General features: G+C 52.3%; 1 protein-coding gene across 1 annotated transcript in view; it reads right to left on the reverse strand.

Moving 5' to 3' along the window:
- Positions 1–25,760, reverse strand: part of LRRC74A (leucine rich repeat containing 74A) — an 85,136-nt gene that overhangs the window by 40,218 nt on the left and 19,158 nt on the right. Inside the window, exons 9-13 of the mRNA XM_068556695.1 lie at positions 25,552–25,746; positions 22,013–22,108; positions 19,339–19,485; positions 15,097–15,204; positions 14,103–14,185 (exon numbers count right to left, since the gene is read on the reverse strand). Coding sequence (XP_068412796.1) covers positions 14,103–14,185; positions 15,097–15,204; positions 19,339–19,485; positions 22,013–22,108; positions 25,552–25,746 — 629 coding nt within the window. The remainder of the gene's footprint in view (positions 1–14,102; positions 14,186–15,096; positions 15,205–19,338; positions 19,486–22,012; positions 22,109–25,551; positions 25,747–25,760) is intronic.

Genomic DNA, 25,760 nt, shown 5'->3' on the forward strand with positions numbered 1-25,760 from the left:
GAACCAGGCCTGGAATCGCTGCTGGGCCGTGGGAACGTGGGGGAATGCAGCTCGGGCCAGGGGTGGGCAGAGCTACCGCCGTGGAAAAGGGCAGAGTCAGCATCGGGAGCGCATCCTCTCAGCCAGGTGTGGCGCCAAGCCCCTCAGAGTCCCTGGTGACCTCTGCGTCCACAGCGACCCTGGGAGGGGGCGATCAGCTCCCGATTTACATGTCACGTTCTGACCAGGGTCCTGCGGCCACTAAGTGGCAAAGCTGGGCTCTGGCTCCGGAGCTCTGACCCGCTTTGTTGCTGTGGGCGCCCTGTCCGGGATGGGCCTCTCAAAGCTGGAGGCCCTGGTAGCAAAGCCCGCCCGGGACATGGTTTTGAAACTGTCCTGTGAGCAGAGTTCATCTACCCTTTTTGCCCCCTTCCTTCCTCCCCTGCAGAAGCAAGTCTTGCTGCCAGCAGTTTGACCGAATTCCCTCCCTCGCCCTTTTCTCTGGGTTTTACTTGAGGTCAGCTGGCCACAGCTTCCCACAGATGTGAAAAATGAAAGGCTGCCATGAGTCCCAGCCTCTCCCGGCCTCTGAGAAAATTTGCATCTTAATGGAGAGGGGATTAGCGGCCTGGGATCCTGGGAGATGCCGGGGAAGGAGTCTCTGGTGGCCCAGTTCTCAGCCTTGGGGACAGAAGATGGGGGTGCTGGGGCAGGCCCTGCCTGGGGCTCCTGGCTCACGCCTGGCCGGCTTCTGAGAACTGGGCCAGGCTCCAGGCTGGGCCTCAGCAGGTCCCGAAGGCTCAAGCCTCGCCGCTTCCCCCATGACACACACAGGGCTGGGCCTCCTCTCCACCCTCTTCTGTGGAGCCTGGCCCTGGCTGGGGACCCACGGCCAGCTCCCCTCCTGCTAGCTCATTTCCCGGCACCATCTGCCCCTGGACCAGCTGTGAGCAAGGGGGTTGTGTGTGTGTGTGTGTGGGCGCGGGAGCGGCTGGCCAGCCTCTAGGAGGTGGAAAGCAGGTGTCGGCGGCCCCGGCAGGCTGGCTCAGGCTGGGACGGCGAGGCAAGCAGGCGGGGCAGCATTCTGGAGGAATTTCTGAATTACCTACTGGCTGGAGCCCAGAGGCCAGAGCGGGCCTGGGCTGGCCCAGCTGGCCGAGGCCCCTGAAGAGTCTTCTTCCTGGCTGTGAGGCCTTGCCGCCTCCCGCCGGCGTCTCTGCCCGCCTGCCTCTGAACCGCGGCGTGAGAACTCCAACCCGAAGGGGGTGATCACTGCCCCCCCTCCCCTCTCCTAGGGAGACAACCAGGGCCTAAGGGGGAGGAACGTGTCCTTCCCTGACCCCTGCCCTCACCTGCAAGCTTCTGAGGTCAGGGCTGTTCTTCATCTCTCCTTTCCTCCAGAATCACAGATTCCATCTGGCTGAAGCCAAGAGGAGGCCTCTAGTCTTACCTCCACTGGAGTTGTTGCGGGGAGGTGATGGGTTGGCTGCTGCAGCTCCCCCAGTTCTGTCCCCCAGACAGGAAGGCCCTTTGCGAGTAAATGTCCTCTCCCTCCGACAGGACGGGCCACATAGTCTGTGGGGGTTTTGTTAAAAAATTGTTAAGAATTTTAAGAGAGTGACAGCAGAGCATGAAACCAAGCCCCAGGCCCTTCTAAGTCCGGCCCTGTGTGACTGCACAGGCTGCACCCGTAACACCAGCCCTGCTCCCAGAAAATCCTTGGCCCTCCTCAGCCCCACCCCATCTCTCTCCTGGACCACGTCTTTGCGAACTTGGCTGGAAGGCAGGTCTGAGCAGACATCCCCCAGTTCTGCTTCTTCACGTCTGACACTGTCCTCAGTGGCAATGTCTGATGCCCCACCCTGACCTTCCTCCCAGGGAAACTGAGGCAGCAGGAAGGCCTGGGGACTCACCATCCTGTGTCGTACCGCCCATCCCAGACGACTGGGGAGGGACGGTGGTGGCGGCTGCGTCCGGGGCTCCCCTCAGCCGCCCGTGGTGTGCCAACCCCAGGGCTCTGGGTGGGGCTCGGGTGGCGGAGAAGTTCCCACGCTGGTCTTCTGTTCCCATCAGTGCCATCCTCCCCGAGGGGCGGGCGGGAGCGGGGACGTTCAGGGCTGCTTTGCCGGCTCCAGACCAGGCGTCTGCACAGCCAAGCCCGGTTGCTTTGTCCTTTGTCTCCACCGCACAGCGTCTGGCTCAGCCATCACCTTGGCGGGGTGACTGCCCTGGGGGACAGTGGGGCCTGGGCCCAGGAGTGTCCTGCTTGGGAACTGCACTGGGCTCTGCTAGCAGCAGCCAGGCTGAGGTCAGGGAGAAGAGGGAGGAAACCGCCCCTCCAGTCGCGGGGAAAGGCCAGGTCCAGAGGGACCACGGCTCTGCCCTGGCAGCCCCTCAGCCCACAGCCTGGGCGAGACACTCACTCCTTCCTGCGGCCTCATCCCCGGGCTCCCACCGGTCTCAGGGACGAGGAAGCCCACCACCCTCCAGTTAGGGCGCACTTAGGGCTTGGCGAGGGGCCCAAGCAGTCTGTGTGCAGGGTCCCATGTATTCTCACAAAAGCCATGGGAGGTAGGTCCTATTATTATAAGTGAGAGTCAGATTAGCTGAGAAGCGGGTTCCAGGCCACAGGGCTGCCACGTTTTCCCCTGCGCTGCCCTTCTTTTGCAGAAGTCCTTGTGGTGGCAATGTTTGTGTGGCTGTCTGTTCAACGTGCGCCTCCCTGATCGGGCTTAAGCTCCACGTCACTGAGTAGTGCTGCCCTTTGAATTCACACGTGGCCCCTGGCACACACAGGGCCTGGCACATAGTAAGACCCCCATAAAGAACAAGGGAAGGAAGGAAGGAGGGGGTTGAGTCAGGATTGCAACACAGGTTGGCCTGACGTCCAGCTCACACCCCTACCACCTGGCTGCACTGCCTCCGTCTAACCCGCTCTCCCTTGACACACTTCTGCTGGGCCAGAGTAGGGCCGGATGGGGCCCTGCATCCGCCCAGGCTGGGAAGGGGGCAGGACTGAGTTTGGCTCCGTGAAAGGAGTCAGTCACCCTGTCCACCCCCCCCATCAGGGGTCCTTACCACTGAGGCTCTGGGGAGGCTCTCCTTCATGGGAGACCCCACTGGACTGGCTGGTTCCTGACAGATTTATTGCCTCCCCAGCCCTGTGAGGCTGGGTGGCAGGGAGTGTGTCACCAGGGAGGCCCCCTCTGGAAGAAACACCTGTGTTGATCTCCCAGTGAGCAATCCAGTCCTCAGCTTTCCCGGTGCCCTTGGAACACCACAGGGTTCTTTCTGATTCCATAGTTTGGCTGGAGCCGCAGCCTCGGGGCCAGTACTCCTGCCGTCTGGAGCATCAATGGGTGTTCACCCTAGACGTGTTTGCAGTGGGCACTGCCAGGCTGCCGGGCGGTGTGTCTGCTGGAACCGTTCTCGGGAAACCCCACAGCTGGGACGCTGAGAGCAAGGATCTGTCCACTCTTTCTCCCATCCTTTGACTGTATCCACTCAATATCTCTGAGGTCCTCCCCCTCTGCCCCAGGCACGGTGCTAAGCATGGAGATCCATGCGTGGACAGCTCAGCCCAGACTCCAGGGGCTGACAGTCCGGTTGGGGAGGGCCATGTGTCACCAGTGGACCTGCGGAGTGATGGCGAGCTCAGGGAACCCGGGGAGGGTGGCCGGTACCTCCTAGGAGGCTTTGGGCTGCAAGTACCTCAGAGGGTGGCGCCCTGCTGAGAGGTTGGATATTTAATGGCCACGTCCCCATCCCTTTCTTCTGTCACCTTTGCCCTCAGCCCACCTGTGCTCCCCTCGTCCCGCCCACCTCCACACACTATTCTTGGGAAAGGCTTGGGGGTGAGTCTTTTTGGCTTGGACACTTTCCTCAACTGCCTTCCAGAAACCCCCATTCTGGGGCCCCCTCTTCCTCACCAGTCTGTCCCCCTCAATCCCCTCTGCTGGTTCTTCTCACAGACCTCGCTAAGGATTCTGGAGCCCCCCAGGACTCAGGCCTTTGTCCCTTCACTTCCCTCTGCACTCAGACCCTCAGGGACCTCATCTGGTCTCGTGACGTTCAATATTATCTATATAATATCCAGGACTTGCAAACACACCCCCGTCCAGACCCCTCCTCCAAGCCCAGGCTTGGACTCCAACACCTGCTCCACTCCCCTCTGCAATGTCTAATAGACATCCCTAAACTAATTCACCTGCTCCACTCCCCTCTGCAATGTCTAATAGACATCCCTAAACTAATTCCTAGTTTTCTCTCTCTCTGCCCCAAATCTGCTCCAGCAGAGTTCCCCTCAGCCAGCTCAGTGATGAGACTTCATTCCTCCAGCTGCTGGGGGCCTGAGCCTGGGGGCCACGTGATGCCTCTCTTTCTCTCACAGCCAGTGCCCCACCTGATGGGGAGCATGGTTGGTGCCACCTTTAGACACATCCAGGGTCCGCCCACACCCATCACCCCACCACTTCCTCCTTCAGCTCTTGCCTCCATCATTGCAATAGCCTCTCAGTGGATTTTCCTGATCCCGCCTTTAAATCCCTAAAGCGTATTCTTAACACAGCAGCCAGAACACCCTTTTCAAAGATGTCGGAGTCTGGCCCTCCTCTGCCCCAAACACTGCAAGGGCCCATCTCACTCACACCCACGTTGCCCACAGGCCTCAAGGCCCCACTTGATCGGGCCCTGCTCCCTCCAACCTCACCTCCCGCCATGCTCTCCTTCCCTCTCTGCTCCAGCCTTGGGCTGCCTTACTGACCCTCAGAGGCCCCAGGCTGGCTCCTGTCCTGGGGCCTGTGCTCAGCCTGAAGAGCTCTTCCCCCAGATCCACATGGCTCTCCCTCTCTGCCTTCAAGCTGTTGCTCAAATACCGCCCTTCACCCGTTTAAAATCATAACTTCCCCCACCCCTAGCAATGAACCACCATACGCCGCTCTATTTTTTCGCCCATAGTACTTATTATCTTCTAACATTGTATATGATTCACTTATTTATTATATTTATTACTTGTGGTCAGTCTCTTCCTGCTGGAATGTAAACGCTGTGTAAAGGATGGGTTTTATTGTTTTTATTCATTGATGTATCCCAAACATACCCACAACAGCACCAGACACATAGTAAGCCCTGAATAAATGTTTATTGAATTTAACTGAAGTCACCTACCCTTTAGTGTAAATAAATGTACATGTTTTCCCTCCCCCTTACATTGTAAGTTTTTCTCCACTAATTCAAGAAGGGTTTTTCCCCTGCATCACAGTGCTCTTGGGAAAAGTATTTGGCGGGGGTGGGGGGTGGGGCTGTGAGTTTTATAGTCTTGAAATAACACTGAGTGGATGGAGGACCCACGGTGGAACCAGGACTCATGGAAGGAGAGGCCGGGAGAGCTGCCTGCTGCCTCCCCAAAGGCAGGGTGTGGAGGTGGCAGCCTCTTGGGTGTGACAGAGAGAAAAGCGACAGCGCCTCACACGTGTTCATGGTGTGACTACAAGTGATTGCTCCAAAGACAGTGGTGAGGAGGGAGGTGCGGAGGACCAGACAAGGGCGAATCCTCGGGGTTGAGTCCTCCAGCCCGTTTTCATGGCAAGATGGACTCAGGAAGCAAACTGGACTCTGCATCAGCAAGGTGTCTGTTCTCTGCGGGACGACCTGCAGAAGCTACTCAGCGGGGCCCCCTTGCAAGGCCACCGGGTGGATTTGATGTTTATGCCATTGTCAGCTTTTTAAAATGTGTCATTTATTGTGATTTTCTTCTTCATTCTAAATATACATCCACTTTCTATACCTAACATTATATTTGTAAATTTTTTTTTTTTTTTTAAAGAGGGTCCCCAGATTGTATAAGCTCAGGCTCCAAGAACCTGCATCTTCCCCTGAGGGGGCAGATTGAGGGTTCTGGCCCGGGATCCCCTGGTGTCGCTGAAGCCAGCTGCATTGCTGCCTTTTTCAGGTACCTAATAAGAATTTGATTTCCCTGAGCCAATTTGGAGTCCTATTTTCTTAGAGCTGAAGCCGCTGTGCGTAGTCAGAGGACTTGTGGGATTGGAGCGCCCTCTGCTGGAAAAATCGAGGTACAGCCGGGAGAGCGGTACACGCCAGGAGTGGCTGCATTGAAACCCCACTGTTAGGATTCTGGCAAGAAAGCAGGCGGGTCTGGGGGTTAGTACGCAGGCAAGCCCCTGCTGTTGGGCATGGACACATTCAAGTACACACACCGTGTCCTGTAATTCAAATGTGAGCATGCTTTTGTGTACACGTGTTCCATTTCCACTGCACCTGGGGTAACACGACCTGGGGTCGGCTGCAGTGCCCATTCTGACACTAACCTCCCGGAGTCAGCATCAGACTCCACAGGTTAAGGGCTCGGTCCCCCACAGACTACTCCCACTTTGCTGCCAACTACAAGTGGGGTTCCCCCAGGACACCTGCACTTCTGACTAGCCAGCTACAAAGCAGGGGGTTCCCATCAAACTCCTCAGGTTTGGTAATTCACTGCAATGACTCACAGAACTCACTGAAAGTGCTATACTGATGCTGGCAGTTTTATAATAAAGGTTATGACTCAGGAGCAGTCACATGAAGAGACATGCAGGGCAAGATCTGGGAGGGAGGCAGAGCTTCTGTGCCCTCTCCCTGTGGAGTCGAGGCAAGTCACCTCTCAGGAAGCTCCCCTGGGCCCTGGTGTCCAGCGTTATCACTGGGGTTTCATTACTTTTCATTACACAGGCATGACTGATTGAACACTGGCTAGTGAGTGAACTCAATCTCCAGCTCCCTGTCCTTCTATTGGCTGAAAGTCCCAACATCTGCTCATATGGTTGGTGTTTCCAGGAAGCTATCTAGGTAGGGGCCCACCCTGGGTCACCTCGTTAGCATCACGAAGACACTCCTGTCACTCAGGAAATCCCGAGGGTTTTGAGGCACATGCCAGGAACTGGGAAAAAGACCTGTCATGCTCTTGATTATATGGTAGCACGTGGACGCACGCACAAGGGCTAGTCTCATTCATCCTGGGCATACAGAAACAAGTCAGCCCCACCCCAGCTCATCCACAGACCCCCTAAGAGGTGGCAAAACAACACAGCAGCCCCTCCAGGGGTCACGCCACTGTCCCTTCTTAAAAGGCCCCGCTGAGCCCCAGAGAAGCCCCCTCCATCCCACACCACCCTCGGTTTCCCTTCCCCTCCAGGATGTCTGCTTCCTGGAGGAGAGCTGTTCCTTTCCTCTAGTTCAAGGCCACTGGTTGGCAGCCAGTGTTTAGGACACAGGCTTGCCTTGCCAATCATTGTTTTCTTTTGTTTAGAACCAAACCAAGCGAAACCAATCCCAAGCCCCCTGCTTGGCAAGGCAGCCTGGTCCCCTGAGGACACTGCAGCTGCCACTGCAGCCACATACTAGAGGCTGCAGCGTGCACTGATGACCCGCAGGCCTGGCACCCAGAACCACGCCCACCAGCGTCACCGCCGCCACTGCTCAGGGACTCCATCCAGCTGCAAAGCCACAGCTGCTGGAGGAAGTTCTCCGTGGTCCTTGCTTCTTTGGAGGCTGGCTCCTGAACCGAGCCCAGAGACTGCGTGTCTGGTGTAGGCAATGAGCCTACGTCCCAGCTGCAAGTCCCAGCTGCCCCTCTCAGGACCTGTAAGCTGGGGCACTCCCAGCCCAGGAAGGGGATTCAGACCTCAGGAGTCAAGAAAAAGGCCAGATGTCCACTGCATCCCCTGCATTGCCTACACAGTGCTGCTGGTCCCTGGCCCTCCCACCTCCCTCCGATTTTTAAGATTCTGGGCAAATTCTTTCAATTTCATGCCAGTTTTAAGCCAAAGCCCAAGGTTGGAACGCCTCCCACGGTGTTTCAAAGACCCAGTAGTTGGGTATTTCAAAGATGGCTGCTCAGTTTGGCCCCTAACACCCTCCTGGACCTCAATCTCCCCGCACTTCTCCCTCATAGGAGAGGAACTCTGCTGTCATGAGGTCATGCTTACATTAAGCACTTACTGTGTGCCAGGCCTGGGGCTCAGTGTTTCACATGCAACTCTGCAGGGGCAGGGGTACCATTATCATCAATATATGCAGATAAGGAAATTGAGATTCAGGGAGGTTGAGTGACTAGCTCAAGGTCACAGAGCTGATCATTGGTGAAGCCAGACAGAATTCAAACCGACAACTCTCGCATGACAGGATTTGCATGCTTAACCACTTTATGGTTCTGGCACACAGAGATATTCCACACTCTTCCTTCTCATCTCCCATCTTACCTCCCCTGGCTCAATTTCTGAGCAACATAGGGTGCAGGGAGGGCGCACCAACCTGACCTTGAGAATTCAGTCACATAGAGCATCACCATCTCTGCCTTTGCTTCCCTCCCCACTGGCCAGTCCAGCCTGGCCTGGAGCTCATGCTTGCTTATCAATTGAGCTATTTTTCTGTTTGTTACAGAAAGGATGTAAACAGAGAAAGTGCATTTAAACATCTCCCTGTAGATACAAAGCTGCACAGAAGCCACAGAGGGGCAGGGGAGCACAGTGGTTAAGACCTCAGGGAGCCAGGGTCATATTGCCTGGGTCTGCATCTCAGCCTTGCTGCTTACTAGCAGAAGACTTTGGGCGAGATGCTGAACTTCTCCATGCCTGCATTTCCCCAGCTGTAAAATGGGGATGATTACAGACCTCACTGCATAGGGTCCCTGTGAGGATGCATAGAGTTAGCGCACATATATCAGGAGAAAACCATAATTCGAAAAGATACATGCACCCCAATGTTCATTGCAGCACTAGTTACAATAGCCAAGACATGGAAGCAACCTAAATATCCACTGACAGAGGAGTGGATAAAGAAGATGTGGTATATATATACACAATGGAATATTACTCAGCCATAAAAAAGAATAAAATATTGCCATTTGCAGCAACATGGATGGATCTAGAGATTGTCATACTAAGTGAAGTAAGTCAGACAAAGAAAAACAAATAACATATGATATCACTTGTATGTGGAATCTTAAAAAAATGGTACAAATGAACTTATTTACAAAACAGAAGTAGACTCACAGATGTAGAAAACCAGGGGAGAAAGGGAGGGGAGAGGGATAAATTGGGAGATTGGGATTGACATATACACACTACTATGTATAAAACAGGTAACTCATAAGGACCTACTGTATAGCACAGGGAACTCTACTCAGTACTCTGTAATGACATGTATGGGAAAAGAATCTAAAAAAGAGTGGATATATGTATATGTGGATATGTATATGTATATATGTAACAGATTCACTTTGCTGTACACCTGAAACTAACACAATACTGTAAATCAACTAAACTCCAATAAAAATTAAAACAAAACAAAGAGTTAGTGCACAAAGCCAAACTGAGCTGGGCATGGAAGGAGGGCATGCCCAGGGTACCATTCCCCTGCACTGCAGCTGACCCCCTTTGGTGCTGGGCTTTTGGGCCAGTACCTCTGGGCCATCTTTGACCTGACAGCCTCTCCTACTCCTGCAAGGCCCCTCTCCCTCCGCCTTGGTCTTCAGCTCCTGCTGGGGTCCTCCTGCCTGCAGCCTCCAGACATGGCAAGCTGATAAAGCCCGACTCAGCCCATTGTCAGTGGGCGTGTTCCTTGTGCAGTACCCTCACCCGATGGAGCAGGCCTCCTCTGTAGTCTTGCCCAGCCCCAGGGTGGGCTGGCTGAGGGAGGGGACTGAATGTTTATGGAGCTTGTGCTAAGCACCGGATTTTCTTCCTCACAACAAGAGTGCGAGGTAGCTGTGAATAACTTTGATTCCTAATGAGGACACCAAGCCTTGGACAGGTCTTCCCAGGTGTCAGGCTGCTAGACCCTTTGGGGCTCTGATTTCATGTCAGGCTCCGTGGGGGCAGAAGTTTGGGAGATCAGGGAAATTGCATAGGAAGGACTGCAAAGCAGTCTGATGGGAGCACAACCTTCAGGCGGATTTTGGAGCTGACGTGACACCTGGTGGCCATAAGTAGTAACTACTCCACAGTTGGGCAAGTTCCAGGGCAACCCGCAGATAGGCAGGGTTTTGGCTGGGCCTACGTGATGGGGGGTGGCAAGTGTCAAGGGGAGGCCTGGAGGGTAGGGGATGGTGGCTTCCCCATATCTCCATCATTCCCCCAAAGCTACCCAAACAAAAAATAACATTTGATGAGGAAATGTGCTGCTTTTTCTCTTTTCTATTAAAGATGAATAAAAGCAACTTGCGAAAACTTGCTGTTTTTATTGATCCCTAATCTATAGTCCATAACAAATTTTGATACTTCATAGCCTGATAATCTTCAGGGTTCCACCCAGACACCAGTAATTATTGAATGCTCAGTTACGAGCATGGACCTGATGGAGAATTTTATAGATTATAATAAACTTAAAAGACAGGCTCCCTGACTTCAAGGGGATTTGATTTATTTGGGGAGTCAGAGCAAAGACATCTACATACCCTGATGAGTAGGGTGGACGTGAGTTTCAGCTCACAAACTCTTTATTGCATTTCTTTATTTTCTTTTCATCATCCTAATTTTGACTGAGTCCATACAACCGTCCAATGAAAATTCAACTTCAAGCTAAGACTTTGAATAAGGGAAGGGAGGGGAAATATGCTGTGGGGAGGGGGACACAGATTATTTCAAATAATGATTCTGCCAGGAGTGAGAAGTCTTAGCATCACCTCCACCCTCGATGAAGAAACAAAGTGCAACCTGAGGGCTGGTGCCTTGATTCCCAGATGCCATTCCAGCACTTCACTGGTGTTCCAAAGTGTGGGCTCTTGGGCACCCCCCAAACTCTCTCAGCTTTCCACCACTTGCCCAAAACAATTGCCAAGTGAATGAGGTTTTTCATTTCACAGGTATTTTTTATTGAGCACTTACTATGAGCAGGCACTGTGCAGGTGCAAAGGAGGTGCACGAGACAGTTCCTGCCCTTGTCCATCCCAAGGATGACTGGCGAGGTTAATCAAAATCCTTGAAGGTACCCATTCCCCCCACCTGCTCAGTATATGCTGTTCTTGGCTAAACCTTCTCATCTTTTGCTAAGCTCCTCATGCCTCCCCAGTTTTCCAAGGAATTTTACAAAGAAATGCAGAATGGCAGATCCCTAGAACAGATGGGGATCCCTTTTCTCAGCTGTCCCACTTTTCAGGTGGAACCATGAGGCTCCAAGTTCAGGTGGCCAGCTCATGCCGGGCCACGGCTAGATGCCAGTTCTCTCTGTCTCTTGCCCTGGGCTCTCTCCACGTGACCCCCTGGCATTTGCTTTTAAAGGCCCCTGTCCTCATTTCCTGAGCATCTGTTCCCTCTGCCACTGCCTCCCAAATCTCAGCAATCTCCCCTTGACACAGTTTACGAGCACTGTGATGATTGCTTTTGTGCACTGACCTTCTCCCCACTGCTCTCTTCCGCCACCCAGCAACCCCACGCTCTCCCAATTTGTTCTTTTGGCTCTTAACGAGGCCACCAAGGATGTACCCCCTAAAACAGGAGGATGCTCCCTGGGGGAAGGGCATGTCACCAGCAGCCCGGAGACCCAAGCTAGACTTTATTGCCTCACTCACAGCCTTGGTGTCTTTCCACCGAGGTTTCAGCTAGCTCTCCGCCTCGTCCCAGCCAGCAGCCAACGTGCCAGGAGTTCTCTGTCACTGAGACTTCTTTCCAGACCAGATGTGTTGCTATGGCTTCGTCATTTTCAAGAAACTGGTTTGAAAGGTAAGGGGATAATGCTGAGCACCAACGTAGCCTCGTGGCTGATCGACAAGAGTGTTTGGACAGGCTCGAGTCCAAGCGAGACCATCTGTAAACCCATCTCTCATCTCGGCAGAGTGTTGAACGTGGTGAGGTTCGGCGTGGCACAGGGATGGGGATGGGTTTACGCTGTCGTCAGGGTTTTGGTAGCAGATTTAAGTTTAGAATGTGCACACGCTCATTCTGGGTCTGAGCCACCCAGCCCATGTTAGAGAAACACATGTGTGCAAACATGACACACAAAAGAATGTTGGTGACTGATTATTATTTGTAGTAGCAAAACATTGGCAATAACTGAAACGTCCATAAAATGAGAGTCTCTTTCTGCACTATGAGACTTCTTTCTGCACTATGAAATACCATGTAGCAGTTAAAAAGACTGAGATAGATCTAAACATACCAACATGGACAGTTCACCAAGACACATTGTAAGGCAAAGCAAGTGCAGAGGAACGTGACAGTATGATTCTATTTATGATAAATAAGAAGCTGTGTGTGTGTGTGTGTGTGTGTGTGCGTGTGCGTGTGTGTATGAGGGTAAAATGATATAATAGTAAAACACATGTGTACTCTGAGCCTACCACCTGCCAGGTAGTGTTCTAAGTGCTTCATAGGCATTAACTCATTTAATCCTTAAAAGCTCCCAGCACCATAGGTACTATTATTAGCCCCATATATAGATGGGTAAACTGAGGCACAAGGAGGTTGGGTAAATTGCCCAAGGTTCCACAGGAGTGGAGCTGGGATTGGAACTCAGGTGGCCTGGTCCCAGAGTCCCTGTTTTTAACACTTAGAGAACACGCACTCACACACACACACACACACACACACTTGATTGCAAGTACGTGGGAAAAGCTATGGAAACGTGCACCTGGGATTGTTCACGAGCGCCCTCTGGGAGGCAGCAGGGACTGTGGGGGCAGGTAAAAGAGGTCCTTCACTTTCTCCCTAGTATACTTTGGTGGATTTAGAATTTTTACAAGTAGATATTATTTGTACCAAAAAATGACAATGAAAAAATCATGCAACAGTAAAAATGACGACTCTGCTCTTCAATTGGAACCAACAGAGCTGCAGTGTGTGACCTGAGGGGAACTTGAGGTGCCCACAAGAGATCCCCACTTGGGTCCTGAGACCCCAGTTCTGCCTCTCCATGGCCATGTGACCTCATCTGCAAAGCTGGAGGGTTGCTGGACCTGGACCCGGTCTCCTGACCTCTGCCTTGTGCTCTTTCCCACCAGCATCCCAAGGAACAGGAGGCCGTACTTCGGGGAGGGCAGGCGGGGAGGTCCAGGACACAGGCACAGAGTAGGGGGGCCTGGGGTGGTGTGCAAGCCTGAGCCACCCTGCGGGTGTCGGGGGTGCTTGCTGGATGATGGTGTCGCTCCTGAATGACAGCATCATGTGCCAGCCCCTTATGTGCACTGTCTCCACTTGATTCTTATGAAACTCTCTCAGGTGCTGTGGTTATCACCCCATTCTCAAGACTTGGAGACTGAGAGCTCTGCGCACGGCTGCACCCTTACTAGCTAGAGCAGGGTTGCAGCTGGGTCAGTCTGTGCGGTGGCTTCTCCACACATGAGAGATGCTGATGGGGGCAAGGATGGAGGTATTGGGAGAAGGCTGTGGGGCAGGACCAGATGGGGGCCTCCTCTGACAGACTCCTTAGGGATTCCATGAGACACCAAGCCGCAGGGCCTTATGGACCAACCTGCAGACCAGCAGGGTCCTGCAGCCTCGGCGAGGAGGAGTGGGTCCTGGGACCATGCAGACCGGGGTGCTAAGGCCACAGCTGCCCCTTTCTGGCCACTAGCACTTGGTTCTGTGCTTTCCTTCTCTAAAGCTCCGTTTCATTATTCACAGCATGGGCGTGATACTAGTGCCCGTTGGGCGCTGTGAGAATTCAGGCACCTGTCTGGTGACTGGCGGGGTACTTGGCACGTGGTAAGGGCTCATGGATGTTGGCTGCTGTTAGGACCATTATCACGGTCCTTTCCGATCTCTTCAAGGAGTTCAGCCTAAGTCACAACCTGCCTGGTTGCCTAAACTCCAGCAGCGTTGAAAGACCTGCAGTTCCTCAGTGCACCGTGCTGGCCCACACTTCAGGCTTGGTACTTGCCGTCCTCTGTCCTCTTGTCTGTCTGTGTGACGCCCCCTTTCCCCCATTGAAACCTCCTCTTTGGGCCACTGTGATACCTGTACACGCCCCCGACTGCCCCTCTCACCACACCAGGGCCTATCCATTTGCTCCTTGTGTCACCTCCTATCTACTCCAGGGCGGCCCCAGGAGCCAGGGTGCCTTAGAGGGAACCGGGGGCCTGCCCAGGGCAGAAGGGAAGCCCAGATAGGGCCGGATGGCGGGGCCGGGCTGACCTGAAGTCCACCATATCTGTCTTCTCACCCAGCTTCTTTATCAGCTCCCTGACTTCGTACCGGTTTATGGGGACCTTGTTCTGCTGAGGAAGCAGATAGAATGTGCAAGGTCAATGGAGCTCTCTGCTCCCCCCAGACCTCTCCCGTCTCACACACACACACACACACACACACACACACACACACACCCCACAATGCCTCACTGCCCTTGGGACCACAGCTGGCAACAGTTTCCTCGGTTCAGAAGAAACTGAACCCACACCACGCAGGGCAGGAAGAAGCGTCCCCGCCCATGTCCATGGGTCGCTGCCCAGACTCCAGAGCCTCTCTTTTCTCTGGGGAGCAATAGGGGTGAAGGAGATGGGGATCCAGCTGGAGCAGGCGGCGACTTTGCAGCATGGGAAGTTCATCCTTACCTCCCTGCTACCGAGTCTGGCCGGCCCTCTTCACCACGGGTCACCGAGGGTCTTATCCCCCCACCTGGGCCCCCATGAAGTCCTATCCTTGCAGGGCCTGTCCTTCCTAGGGCTGCCCTGGTGACAGACCTCTTCATGCTTGCATTTCAGGGGGCCCTCAGCACCTCCATCATATCCCACATGTGAAGGTGTGGGATTTCAGGCAAGATGATAGGGCCAAAGGCAAAATACTGGGGTTTCGGGATGTGGTCTCTTCTCCCACTCCCTTTTAAAATCTGCCCAGTAGCCACATGCAATGGGAGAAAGGCCTAGAAGATGAAGAATGTGTGTCTTCAGGCAGCATCTTGGGTCACCAGTGGCACCCAGACGTGCAGTACAGAGAATGACTTCAGCAGGCAATGGAAGGAGGCCTTAGGTGTCCCTCTGGGTCTAGAGAAAGCAGTGGATAAGTTGGCTTCTCACAGCCAATCCCAAGGAGCTCTTTGAGGTGCTCATGCCGTGTCCTGTCTGTCTCTCTCTCTCACACACACCCCTGCGTGTGCACACATAGTGCCTGCGTCCACTAGGAATCCACACACCTGTATCATAGCTTTCCGGAACTCGCCCACAGGCATCGTCGTCTCTCCACTAGGGTTCAAGCTCCTGAAGAAGTCCAGGACTGAGATTTTGTGTTGGTCTGCATAGCTCTGAGAGAAGCAGGAGACACCAGGAGCCTTGTAATATCTATACCAACTCCCCTCAACGCCCCCCCACCCCCCGGCCCTGCTTCCCATCCCTGCCCGCCCAGACTGAGGTCTGAGGTCCGGCAGAACCACATGCCACGATGCTTCTGTGTGTCTGCCCCACCGACACTGAGCAGGCTCTCCTGCCATTCCACGTTCCACAGGTGGAAGGATTGGAGTCGACACTGCTGAGCTCCCACAGTTTGGAGGGAATAGGGCAGTGATCATGTTTACATGTATTATTTAGTTTTGAAGCTGTCCTCCTAAGACTAGTAAAAATGGTGCTCTATGTACGTGGGTGGTCTGTTGTTAACTCAGAGACCAAAAGACCAAACCTCAGCCAGGTAGTGGGACAGGCAGGAAAGGCTCCTGGTGTTCACAGAATTCTCATCGTTTTCTACAAATACTTATATGGAGACGTACTGTGTTAGAGTATTTAAAAATAATATTTCACTGTTTTCAATTCAAAGATATTACCTACTCACATTTTAAGGAAAGTTTCGATTAATAGAAAGAAGAAAATTAAAAATAACCCATAAATCCAATCCCACCATCCAGAGCTAACACCTTGATGTATATTCTTTCATCTACCTATCTATCTACCTATCTATCTACTAAACATACTGTTTTATAAAATGCACTGTATTAATATATTGTGAACTTTCCAATACCATTAAAATATTCTTTTGGGTCCTTTTTTAGTATCTTTTTGTTTCTTTTCCCCTCCGACTCTCAAAAGGCCATAGGCAAGGTCCAGCTTTCTCGATAGATATTTCTGCAGACACCCTGCTCACAGAGGAATTCCTTGGGGATCAGTCCCTGGTCCCTGCTCTCCTCTCCCCACACTTCCCTCTCTGGTGTGCGCTGCCTACACCAGCCCACCCCGGGGTGAATCCCACCTACGTTTCCAGTTCTGCGTCCCCAGCAGCTGCTCGCAAGTCCATGCTGAACCCCACCGACACCTCAATCCTACATGTCTAAAGCAAACCTCAGTCAGCTGAATTCTGCAATCTGTTACTGAGTGCTGCGGCAGATACCATGGGCGGGCTCTCAACACCTACTCCGCTTCCTTCACAGCCCGCCTCTCTATAACACAGAGGCCGGAAAACTAAAAACCAGCATTGCCCAAGCCCCCTTGAAGCTACGGGTCAGGATGGGATGGGTTTTGCCAAGCCCTTGGGTGATACGTATGTGTGACCCATGTGATCTGGAGAGAGCAGGCTGCCGGCAGCCATGGGGGTGGCTTCCCGATTCAGCGGGCGATTCCTGATTGGGCGGCTTCCTGACCTAGGCAGAAGCAGCAGCCATCCTGGCTAGCCAGTTGGGGTGTCTGGAGAGCCATTTCTGGAATCTAAACATAGAGTCTCTCTTCAGCCCTCCTAATGTCTCTGGGGTCTATCGCTGGTAATAGATCCCTCTTCGCTTAACCTAGCGGAGTGGATTCTGTGGTCAGCAACTAAGAGCCTTGATGGGCGTAAGGGCCCGTTACTTTGGTAGGTGCTTTTGATAAGACCCAACGTAGCTCCTGCCCTGGAGGAGTTCAGAGTCTTGCGGTGAAAGGGTGAAGCAGAGGGCTGCAGGAGCGTGTGGCAAGGGCATATACTCTTGACCAGGAAACCTGAGAAGGGTTGCCCGAGGACGTGACACTCCGGTGCAGACCTAGAGAGTGAGGAGGAGTGAGTGAGACACAGAGGAAAGGTGTTTAGGCAGAAGGACTCAGAATTAACGTTAAGAGAGAACTGATGCAAAAAAGAATGGGGAGGGACTTCCCTGGTGGCGCAGTGGTTAAGAATCCGCCTGCCGATGCAGGAGACACGGGTTCGAGCCCTGGTCTGGGAAGATCCCACATGCCATGGAGCAACTAAGCCCATGCACCACAACTACTGAGCCTACACTCCAGAGCCCACGAGCCACAACTACTGAGCCCACGTGCCACAACTACTAAAGCCCGCGTGCCCAGAGCCCGTGCTCTGCAAAAAGAGAAGCCACCGAGAAGCCCACGCACCGCAATGGAGAGTAGCCCCCGCTCGCCGCAACTAGAGAAAGCCCGTGCGCAGCAACGAAGACCCAGTGCAGCCAAAAATAAATTAAAAAAAAAAAAAAAAAAAAGGAATGGGGAGAAATCCAGTGGGGCTGAAATATAGAGGAGGGGGGGAGGGGGGGAGGGGGGAGGGGGGAGGGAGGAGGCCAGAGCGGGATGCGGGGCCAGGGGGCGGTCCCTTTTCCCCACAGGACTTCCCTACTGCTGGCAATGTTACCATCGTTCTTTTAGTCCACTGGGCTTAAAAATTGGGGGTTATCTTTGGCTCTCTCCTCTCCCCACAGACCTCCCTTCTCCCAACACACACACACACACACACACAACCACTCACCAAGTCCTGGAGATGCTCTGTAAAGACATCTCCTACATCTGTACCTCCATTCTCACTGTCATTTTCAGCCAAGTTACTGTTCTATATCTGGAATACTACAATAGTGTCCTCATTGGTTTTCCCAGTCTCATATTTACCCCCTCAGTTCATGTCCCTCCCCGTTGCCAGAAAAATTACCCCTCGGTCCTGCTGCATTTACATCACACCCTCTGCTCAACAACTCGCACCGGCTCCCTGCTCCCTGTGGACTCAAACCTCCCTCTGAGCCTAAAATCTGAGGACTGCTGCATCCAGCTCTAGCCTCTCCTTGCAGCCTTGCCTCCCAGGCTTCCCTGTGAGGCCAGAGCCACGCGGTCCGGTTCCCACCCCTCACACACACTGCGAGCGACTCCCACTCTGCTCCTTTGCTGGTTGGCATCCTCTTCCCTCCCTCTCTCTGTTGCTCACCTGCATCTTTTCCGCTTGTCAAGGCCCTTGCCCATCCCCACCTCTGCCAGGAAGCATCCTTTTCTGTTCGCCTGCGGTGACCTCTAGTTTGGATTGTATTTGCTACCTTTGTCACTTGTTTATCATTTATCATATGACTCTTTCTATCAGAAATGACTGTATCTGTCCCATCTTCCCAACCCGATTGTCGGGCCCCCGAGCGGAAGGACTGTGGTTTACATTGTATGTATGGTTGAGGCTCTCCTCTGGGATCCCTTTTCTACACTGTTTTAAAACAAGGAGCAAGCCCCCACTTTGCACCGGATAACTCCATTCCCGCTCTTCTTGCAAAACAGGTTTCCCCTCAGTTCCACCTGACATCATCTTACTTGAAAAGATATAAAGATACTTGATACCGCTTTGCCTTTTAGAACTTTCCATACAATGATAATTTTCATGCAAGAGCTCTCCTCTTTGGTTCTGGAAACTAAGGCACAGAGCAGACCATCCAGGGGCAGGAAGCAGCCCCAGTGGCACACACCATGAAGAACCGTGTTTACAGGGCACCTTCCCAGCTCCTGCTGCCTCAGGTGGTAATGGCCCTGCACCCAGCAGCAGGTGAGAGCTGGCGGTAGAAACACCAGGCCTGGGCAGTCACTGCTCTGTGAGGCTGTCCGACCAGAGGAGCTATAACATCCCTTCCAGCTCTAACATTCTCTGAGTTTTTATTTCCACTGTTACATCTGCCTCCTGTGACTGCCAGACACAATCTAAGACTTGAGCCAGGGGCAAGGTGACCATTAGGTATAAAACAATTGAGGGTTCCTTGTTAGCTGAAGCCACCAAATAGCCATCCTGAGCAGAGGGTCAGGACGTCTTGGCATCCTTACCAGCTATTGGAAAGAGCCTGCATGAATTGTGTGCTTATTACCTGCCAAGCATTGTTCTAAGTCATGTGTAGTATAGAATTTAATCTTCACAGCAGCCCTGCTGGGGTGGGTACTATTATCATGCCCATTTTACAGATGAAGAGACTGAAGTACAGAGCACTTCAGTCACTTGTCTTTGGTTGCAATGGAGGAGCCTGGCTGCTGGAAACCATCCTATTCCAAGGCCCTCCCACTTCAGCCAGTTCTCAGTCCTTCCTCTGGGAGCCAAAAGGAATATTCCACAGCTGAGATGTTCCTTGTCAGCGAGGACTGTGCAGACGCTCTGGGGGAGGAGAAACTCTAGGAAGCTGAGCCAAAGGTCAGCTCTTTCCAGGGGTCCCTGGGGGCTCTTAGAGGAAAGCAGGGCTCACCTGGATCAGTTTCACAGGGCTCATCGACGTGAAGAGGTTTTTCTTGTTAGAGAGGCCTTGCACTGCTTTGTACATCACGTCCAGCTGGGGGTGGACAGCACACACGCCATCCAATATTTTCACAAACTGCTCTGACACCAGCACATTCTGAAGCGGGGAGGGAGGGGACCCGTCAGGGGGAGGGCACTGCCATTGTGCCATCTCCCAGACCAGCGGACTCTCCCAAGCAAGGTCAGTGTGTTGTCTTTTCTAGTTGGTTCTGCGGTACTGCTCCGAGACTGGGACGGTTCACCTTTTTTAGAGCTTGTGGTTTGACTTGTAAGTTTCCCACGTGATTTTGATCAGATGTCCTAGTTGGGTGCTGGTGGCCTGTCACATATTGTCAACTCACTCTGCTCTCAGAAGGTGAGCATTAGTGTCTGTGTGTGACAGATGAGACACAGCTGTGGGGTTACGAGACTGGTCCCCAAACAAAGGCCCTGAAAAGCCCATTTCTACACCAGTGTTGGTCTTCAGAGCAGGTGCCGTGGCAGAGAGCACCCCTCATTCCAACCATCCCGTCACGGCTCAAAACGCATTGGGAACGCCCCCTGTGGAAGTGGCCTCTGAGCCGGGTTGGAGGCCGCAGGAGAACATGTGGTCTGTGAAATGGTGTTTGATCAAACCTGGCCTCCCTCAGTGTGATTGACCTGTTTCATTCCTCAGATGTGGTTCTCAGTATCTTTTGGCATTTCAAAGAATTAAATCCATGCTTAAGGGCTGAAGACTTACTCCCTCCCCTTTAGAGATATTCTAGAGAAAGCTCTGGAAGCATCTACAATGAAGGTATTCCAACACCACTTAGAGTTATGGCGGCATCGTTGACAAAAGGGAAGGAAAAGGCCAATTCAGACCTATTTGTTCTGGAAGGCTTGTGGAGTGGCAGTGAGATCCCAGCTCATGGGTTTATATGCCGTCTTGGGGCCTAAACAGCACCATTTCTAACATTTCCTCAGACAGGCAGTGCTGGGGTTCATACCTTCCAACCTGCACTGCGGGGGGCGGGGGGAGGAGCCAAATGCTAACAAACTGGGGACCTGTGGTTGAGATTCAGAGGCAGCATCATGGGGTGCAGGTCAGAGCTGTAGGATGAAGGTGGAGAGGGCCTCTGAAGAGGAAGACCCATGAGCACAGGGAGGAGCCTGGGGCAGGGAGGAAGGGGCGAGGGAACAAAGTGAAAAGAAAAGCAGGTATGTTTTTGTAATGTTTTATAATCGGTGGCAAATTTTACTTATTATTCAGTTCCAAAAAGCTTGGGTTTCAAATGCAAAATATCATCACTGATAGAATTGTAAGGTATTAAAATCTTAACAAAACATCACATTAGTGTGGCATTAAGCAAATGGAAAAGGACTTTAACACTGTACCTTTACAGAACTCTAGAATAGGAGGCAGAAGCCCTGCGTTTTACTCCTTGCTGTGTTTCTCACTTGCTGTGTGGTCCTGGGCAAGTGACCTAACCTCTCTATTTCAGTTTCCTTACATGTAAAATGGGAAAATGAGGAAAAGTACTTGTTATGGGTTGAATTGTATCCCCCACAAAAGAAAATTTTGAAATCCTAACCTCCACTACCTGTGAATGTGACGTTATTGGGAAATAGGGTCTTGGCAGGTGATCAAGTTAAAATGAGGTCATTAGCGTGGGCCCTAATCTGATATGACTGGTGTCCTTGTGAAAAAGGGAACACTGGGATATGGAGACAGACATGCCCACAGGGAGAAGCCACTGAGGCTGAAGACAGAGATTAGGGGGTTATTTTTACAAGCCAAGGGACAGCAAAGATTGCCAGCAAACTACCAGAAGCTAGGAGAGAAGCAGGAACAGATTCTCCCTCACAGCCCTCTGGAGGAACCGACCCTACCAACACCTTGATCTTGGACTCCTAGCCTCCAGAACTGTGAGACAATAAATTTCTGTCACGTAAGCCACTTGGTTTGTGTACTTCGCCATGGCAGCCCTAGGTCATGGATACACTCTACCTACCTCCCAGGGTAGGATTAAATGAACTGGTGTCTATAAAATGACTTTGGGGCTAAAAAAAGAGTATAGAGTAGTAGATAAGTATAGGATATTGTTGGCACCAGCTCCCACCTCTAGGATGATTCTGGTGAGAGAAGCTGGCAGAGTGGAGTCACCTCCTCAGGCTTCCCTCCTCCATCAAGGTTTATTTACACTCAACTACTACTCTGAGTAGGCTGAGTCATGAAATGAAAACACAGGTCTGTACACGTTTTAATACTCAGAGTCTAAAAATCCTGTGATTCTGGAAGCATTCTAAGGCCCAAAGCCATCCATCAACAAAGCTGACGGTAGACAAGTCTGTTCTGGGGGGTCCCCCTGCCTTTGCTTCTGGTGTTCCTCCTCTCTGCCCTCAGGCCCACTGTTGGGGGTGCAGGTCCTGGGTTCCCAGGATCTGGTAAATAATTTCACACCATGATGTTTTTGACCGAATGGCTTTGTTTTGACCGAATGGCTGTTCCTATGGAAAGGACCTCTGGAAGGGGCAGAGTTGTACTCTAAAAGGAGTAGCCTTTTCATGGAGCAGTTCTGTGAGGGCCCTGAGGGCTAGAGCTGGCACAGTGGCCATGGTAACTGGCTTGCTCCCAAGTGCAAGCCAACAATTTGATCACTTACGGAAATGTCAATATCCTCCATCTTGGATTTGGGGTTCCTCTTGATGGACAGGATAAGTAACACAGCCCCATCCATACTTAGAGGGTTCAGGTAAAGCTGTGGGAGGAAGGGTGAGGCAGAAGGAGGCAGAGATGAGGATAGGAGAGGCTGGCTCAGAGCATGGTTTCCATTTCCTCCCATCAAATCACAATCTCTGTCTTCCTCCCAGACTTCTCTGTAAGCACCCATCTCCCTGTCTATTTGTCATCCATTCACTTGTCCATCTCACTGCTCATCCATCCATCCATCCATCCATCCATCCATCCATCCATCCATCCACCTGTCCACCTCACTGCTCATCCATCCATCCATCCATCCATCCATCCATGCATCCAAATATCCATCCAACAAACATCCACGTGCCAGTCACTGGGTTAAGCGCTGAGGGATGCACAGGCAAACATGACAAAATCTCTGCCCTCAGGTAGCTTACACTCTAGAGGGGGACACAGGCAAACAAGCAAATGAAATCTGAAGTGCGATGATGGCAATGACAGAGGTACCCATTGGTACCGTAGAAAACGAGGAAAGGGGGACTTCCCTGGTGGCGTAGTGGTTAAGAATCTGCCTGCCAATGCAGGGATCACAGGTTCGAGCCCTGGTCCGGGAAGATCCCACATGCCACGGAGCAACTAAGCCCGTGCACCACAACTACTGAGCCTGCACTCTAGAGCCTGCGCTCTAGAGCCTGTGAGCCACAGCTACTGAAGCCCACGTGCCACAATTACTGAAGCCCACCCGCCTAGAGCCCGTGCTCCGCAAAAAGAGAAGCCACCGCAATGAGAAGCCCATGCACCGCAATGAAGAGTAGCCCCCGCTTGCCGCGACTAGAGAAAGCCCGCACGCAGCAACGAAGACCCAACACAGCCAAAAACAATAAATAAAATAAATAAATTTATTTTAGAAAAAAATAAGAAAAGAAAACAAGGAAAGGGGCATCCAGTATGGTGGAGGGGACACTTGAGCTAAGCCTTGCAGGACTAATGGGGATTAGCTAGGGATGAAGAAGGCAGACAGGACCAGAGGAGGGAATAAGGTGCACCAAAGAAGACAAGGGAAGGCAAGTGCAAAGGTGCAGCGGTGTGTGGGCAAAAGTAAACGTTTCATGAGCAGGAGGAGAGAGCATGAGGCTACAGAGCTGCGATGGGTCAGATTGCACAGGACCTTGGGGGCTTAGCTAAGTACTCAGGGCTTTATCGCCACGGTACTGGGAGCCACTGAGGCGTGGTGTGGAGGTTAACAGCAGGGAGCACGGAGCCCATTGGCTCTGCTGACTAGTTTTCTGGTCTTGTGTTCGTTCCCTCACTACCGTGTACCTATCGCCTAGGGCTGCACAGAGGAGTCAGTACATAACTTCAGGTAAAGCATTCAAAAGAGTGCATGGTACATAGTAAGCAGCCAGTGAATGTTACTTATTATTATTGAAGGCTTTCAGCTGATGGTTTCCTGATGAGGCTGACCAAAACTCTATGTCAGGGGGTTCCCAGGCTCTTTCAGTACTCCAGTGAGAAAAGACAGCCTGGAGCCCTGCCCTCCTAGGGCTTAGCATCTAGAATCTTTGGTTTGACTCACGGGTGGGGGGAATTCCTTATTTTTCCAAGATTAAGAAAAGGAGGGCTGGGGCTGGCTGTGGAGAGCAACAGATAATTCCTGTGGCAAAACTGATGTGGCCTCCACATATGACCAAACTAAAAGGTATATTTTAAGCTTTTTTCTTTCACTTTTAAAACAATTTTAATAATTAAAATATTTGGTCATCGTAGAAAAAATTTAAAAAGCAGTAGAAAAACATGTTAAAATCGCCTATATCCCACTAACCAGAGAAAATCCCTGTTGCCATTTTGCTGAGGCAGCATTTTAGTCTTAAAATTCAGATTCTCTGAACTTTCCTTGGCTTTGTTGGCCACTGACAGAGGCTCAGTCCTTTGCAGGCTGGGTCAGTCTCTCTCCTCTGAGTCACACTTGGTGCCCCTCCAGCCAGGCCGGCCTCTGAGCTCCCCCAGTCACCAGACGGCCACCTGGTCTGGTCTGCAGTCACCACGCTCCCTCCACTGGCTGGAATCTGACTCCCTGTCATCACCTCAGCAGCTCTAAGGTGGCTGTCCTCTCGGATGGTGGCTCACCTTCACTGATTCCTAACTCCCGTTCTTCTTCCACCAGCACCCCCAGGTCTTTGGTCCCCCCGAGCCACCTCCACATCTTGTGGGAGCTGGAGCTGCAGTGGAAAGCCAGGTAGAGCTGACATCCCTCTGCCTCTTGCTAGCTGCACGGCCTGACAAGTCACACAGCCTCAGTCTTCTCATCTGACAAGTGGGGCTACTGGAGCCCGCTTTGTAGGGCTGGGCCATGAAGAAGGAGGCAAATCACTTGATATGGAACCTGGCTTGTGGTAGGAGTCCCAGAAACGGGACCTATTAATAGAAGTCCTCATCTTACATCAGTTCCCAACTTCCCATGAGCTTCTATGTTATAAATTAGCATCTATGAGCAAATTGATTTAAAATGAAATATGTATTCATTCATTCACTTAATAAATATTCAATGGGCATCTACTCTATGCCCAGGACTCTGCTAGGTACGGGGGATATAGTAATGGGCAAAGCCAAAAACGTCTTTGTCCTCAGGAAACTTTCGAACTAGTGGTGACAGACAGTCAAATAGTCACTCAAATGAGAGTATAAGGAAAAACTCTGGTGAGTTTTGCGTGAAGGGGTAAACAGGATCTGAGGGTTCCTGCAGGGTCCCTGGGGAATTGCTGCTCCAGCTGTGCTCTGAGACAGACCAGCAATTGAGGCCAGTGGAGGGAGCACTGCAGGCCCTGCGGGAAGGGAAATGAAAAAAGACCCTGAGGCCATGGCTGGAGTGCGGGGGAGAGTGGGGGGTAAACTGAGGCTGGAGAAGCACACAGGGTGAGAGAACTGGATTTGAGCAAAGGAGGCCATGGTCGGGGGGGCCTAAGTGGGAGGAGAGTAGGTGTGGGTGGGGATGGAAGTCAGGTTTATGCTCAGAGTGCACACTCTGGCCGCAGTGTGGAGAAAACCTGGAGGAGGGAATTCCCTGGTGGTCTAGTGGTTAGGACTCGGCCCTTTCACTGCCAGGGCCGGGGTTCAATCCCTGGTCTGGGAACTGAGATCCCGCAGCCCTCTCAGCAAAGAAAAAAAAAGAAACTGGAGGAGACCCAGATGGGAGGAAGGAAGACCCTACCCTGTGCCAGGTGAGAGCAGAGGGTGACACTGGGTTTACAGCAGAGAGACAGCCAAGAACGTACGCACATATGAAGCACAAGGTAGATTTTCTCTCCAGCAACATCCAGCTCCATCGTCCTGCTGCCCCCACGCCAATACACACAGACACACACGTGCATGCACACACATGGACGCACGGACACATACACAGATGCACACACATGGAAGCATGGACACACACATGAATGCACGGGCACACACACACACACAAATGCATGCACAAGATGTCCCGTTCCCAGCTCGGGCGAAGACTACCTTCAAAACTTTGAGGCTTTCATTCAACTCCAATCCTTTGCTGATTTTGGAGAGCCCTTCATTGCTGATGTTGTTGCTGCTGAGGTCTAGGTAGGCCAGGGAGTTGTTGAGTCTGAGGACCTCCCCTAAGGCTGCAGCCCCCTCGTTCCCAAAGCTGTTCATGGAGAGATCCAGTTTCTTCAGGGACACATTAGCCTGCAGGGAGAAGG

The sequence above is a fragment of the Eschrichtius robustus genome, chromosome 1, assembly GCF_028021215.1.
Source record: "Eschrichtius robustus isolate mEscRob2 chromosome 1, mEscRob2.pri, whole genome shotgun sequence".
Lineage (NCBI taxonomy): Eukaryota > Metazoa > Chordata > Mammalia > Artiodactyla > Eschrichtiidae > Eschrichtius > Eschrichtius robustus.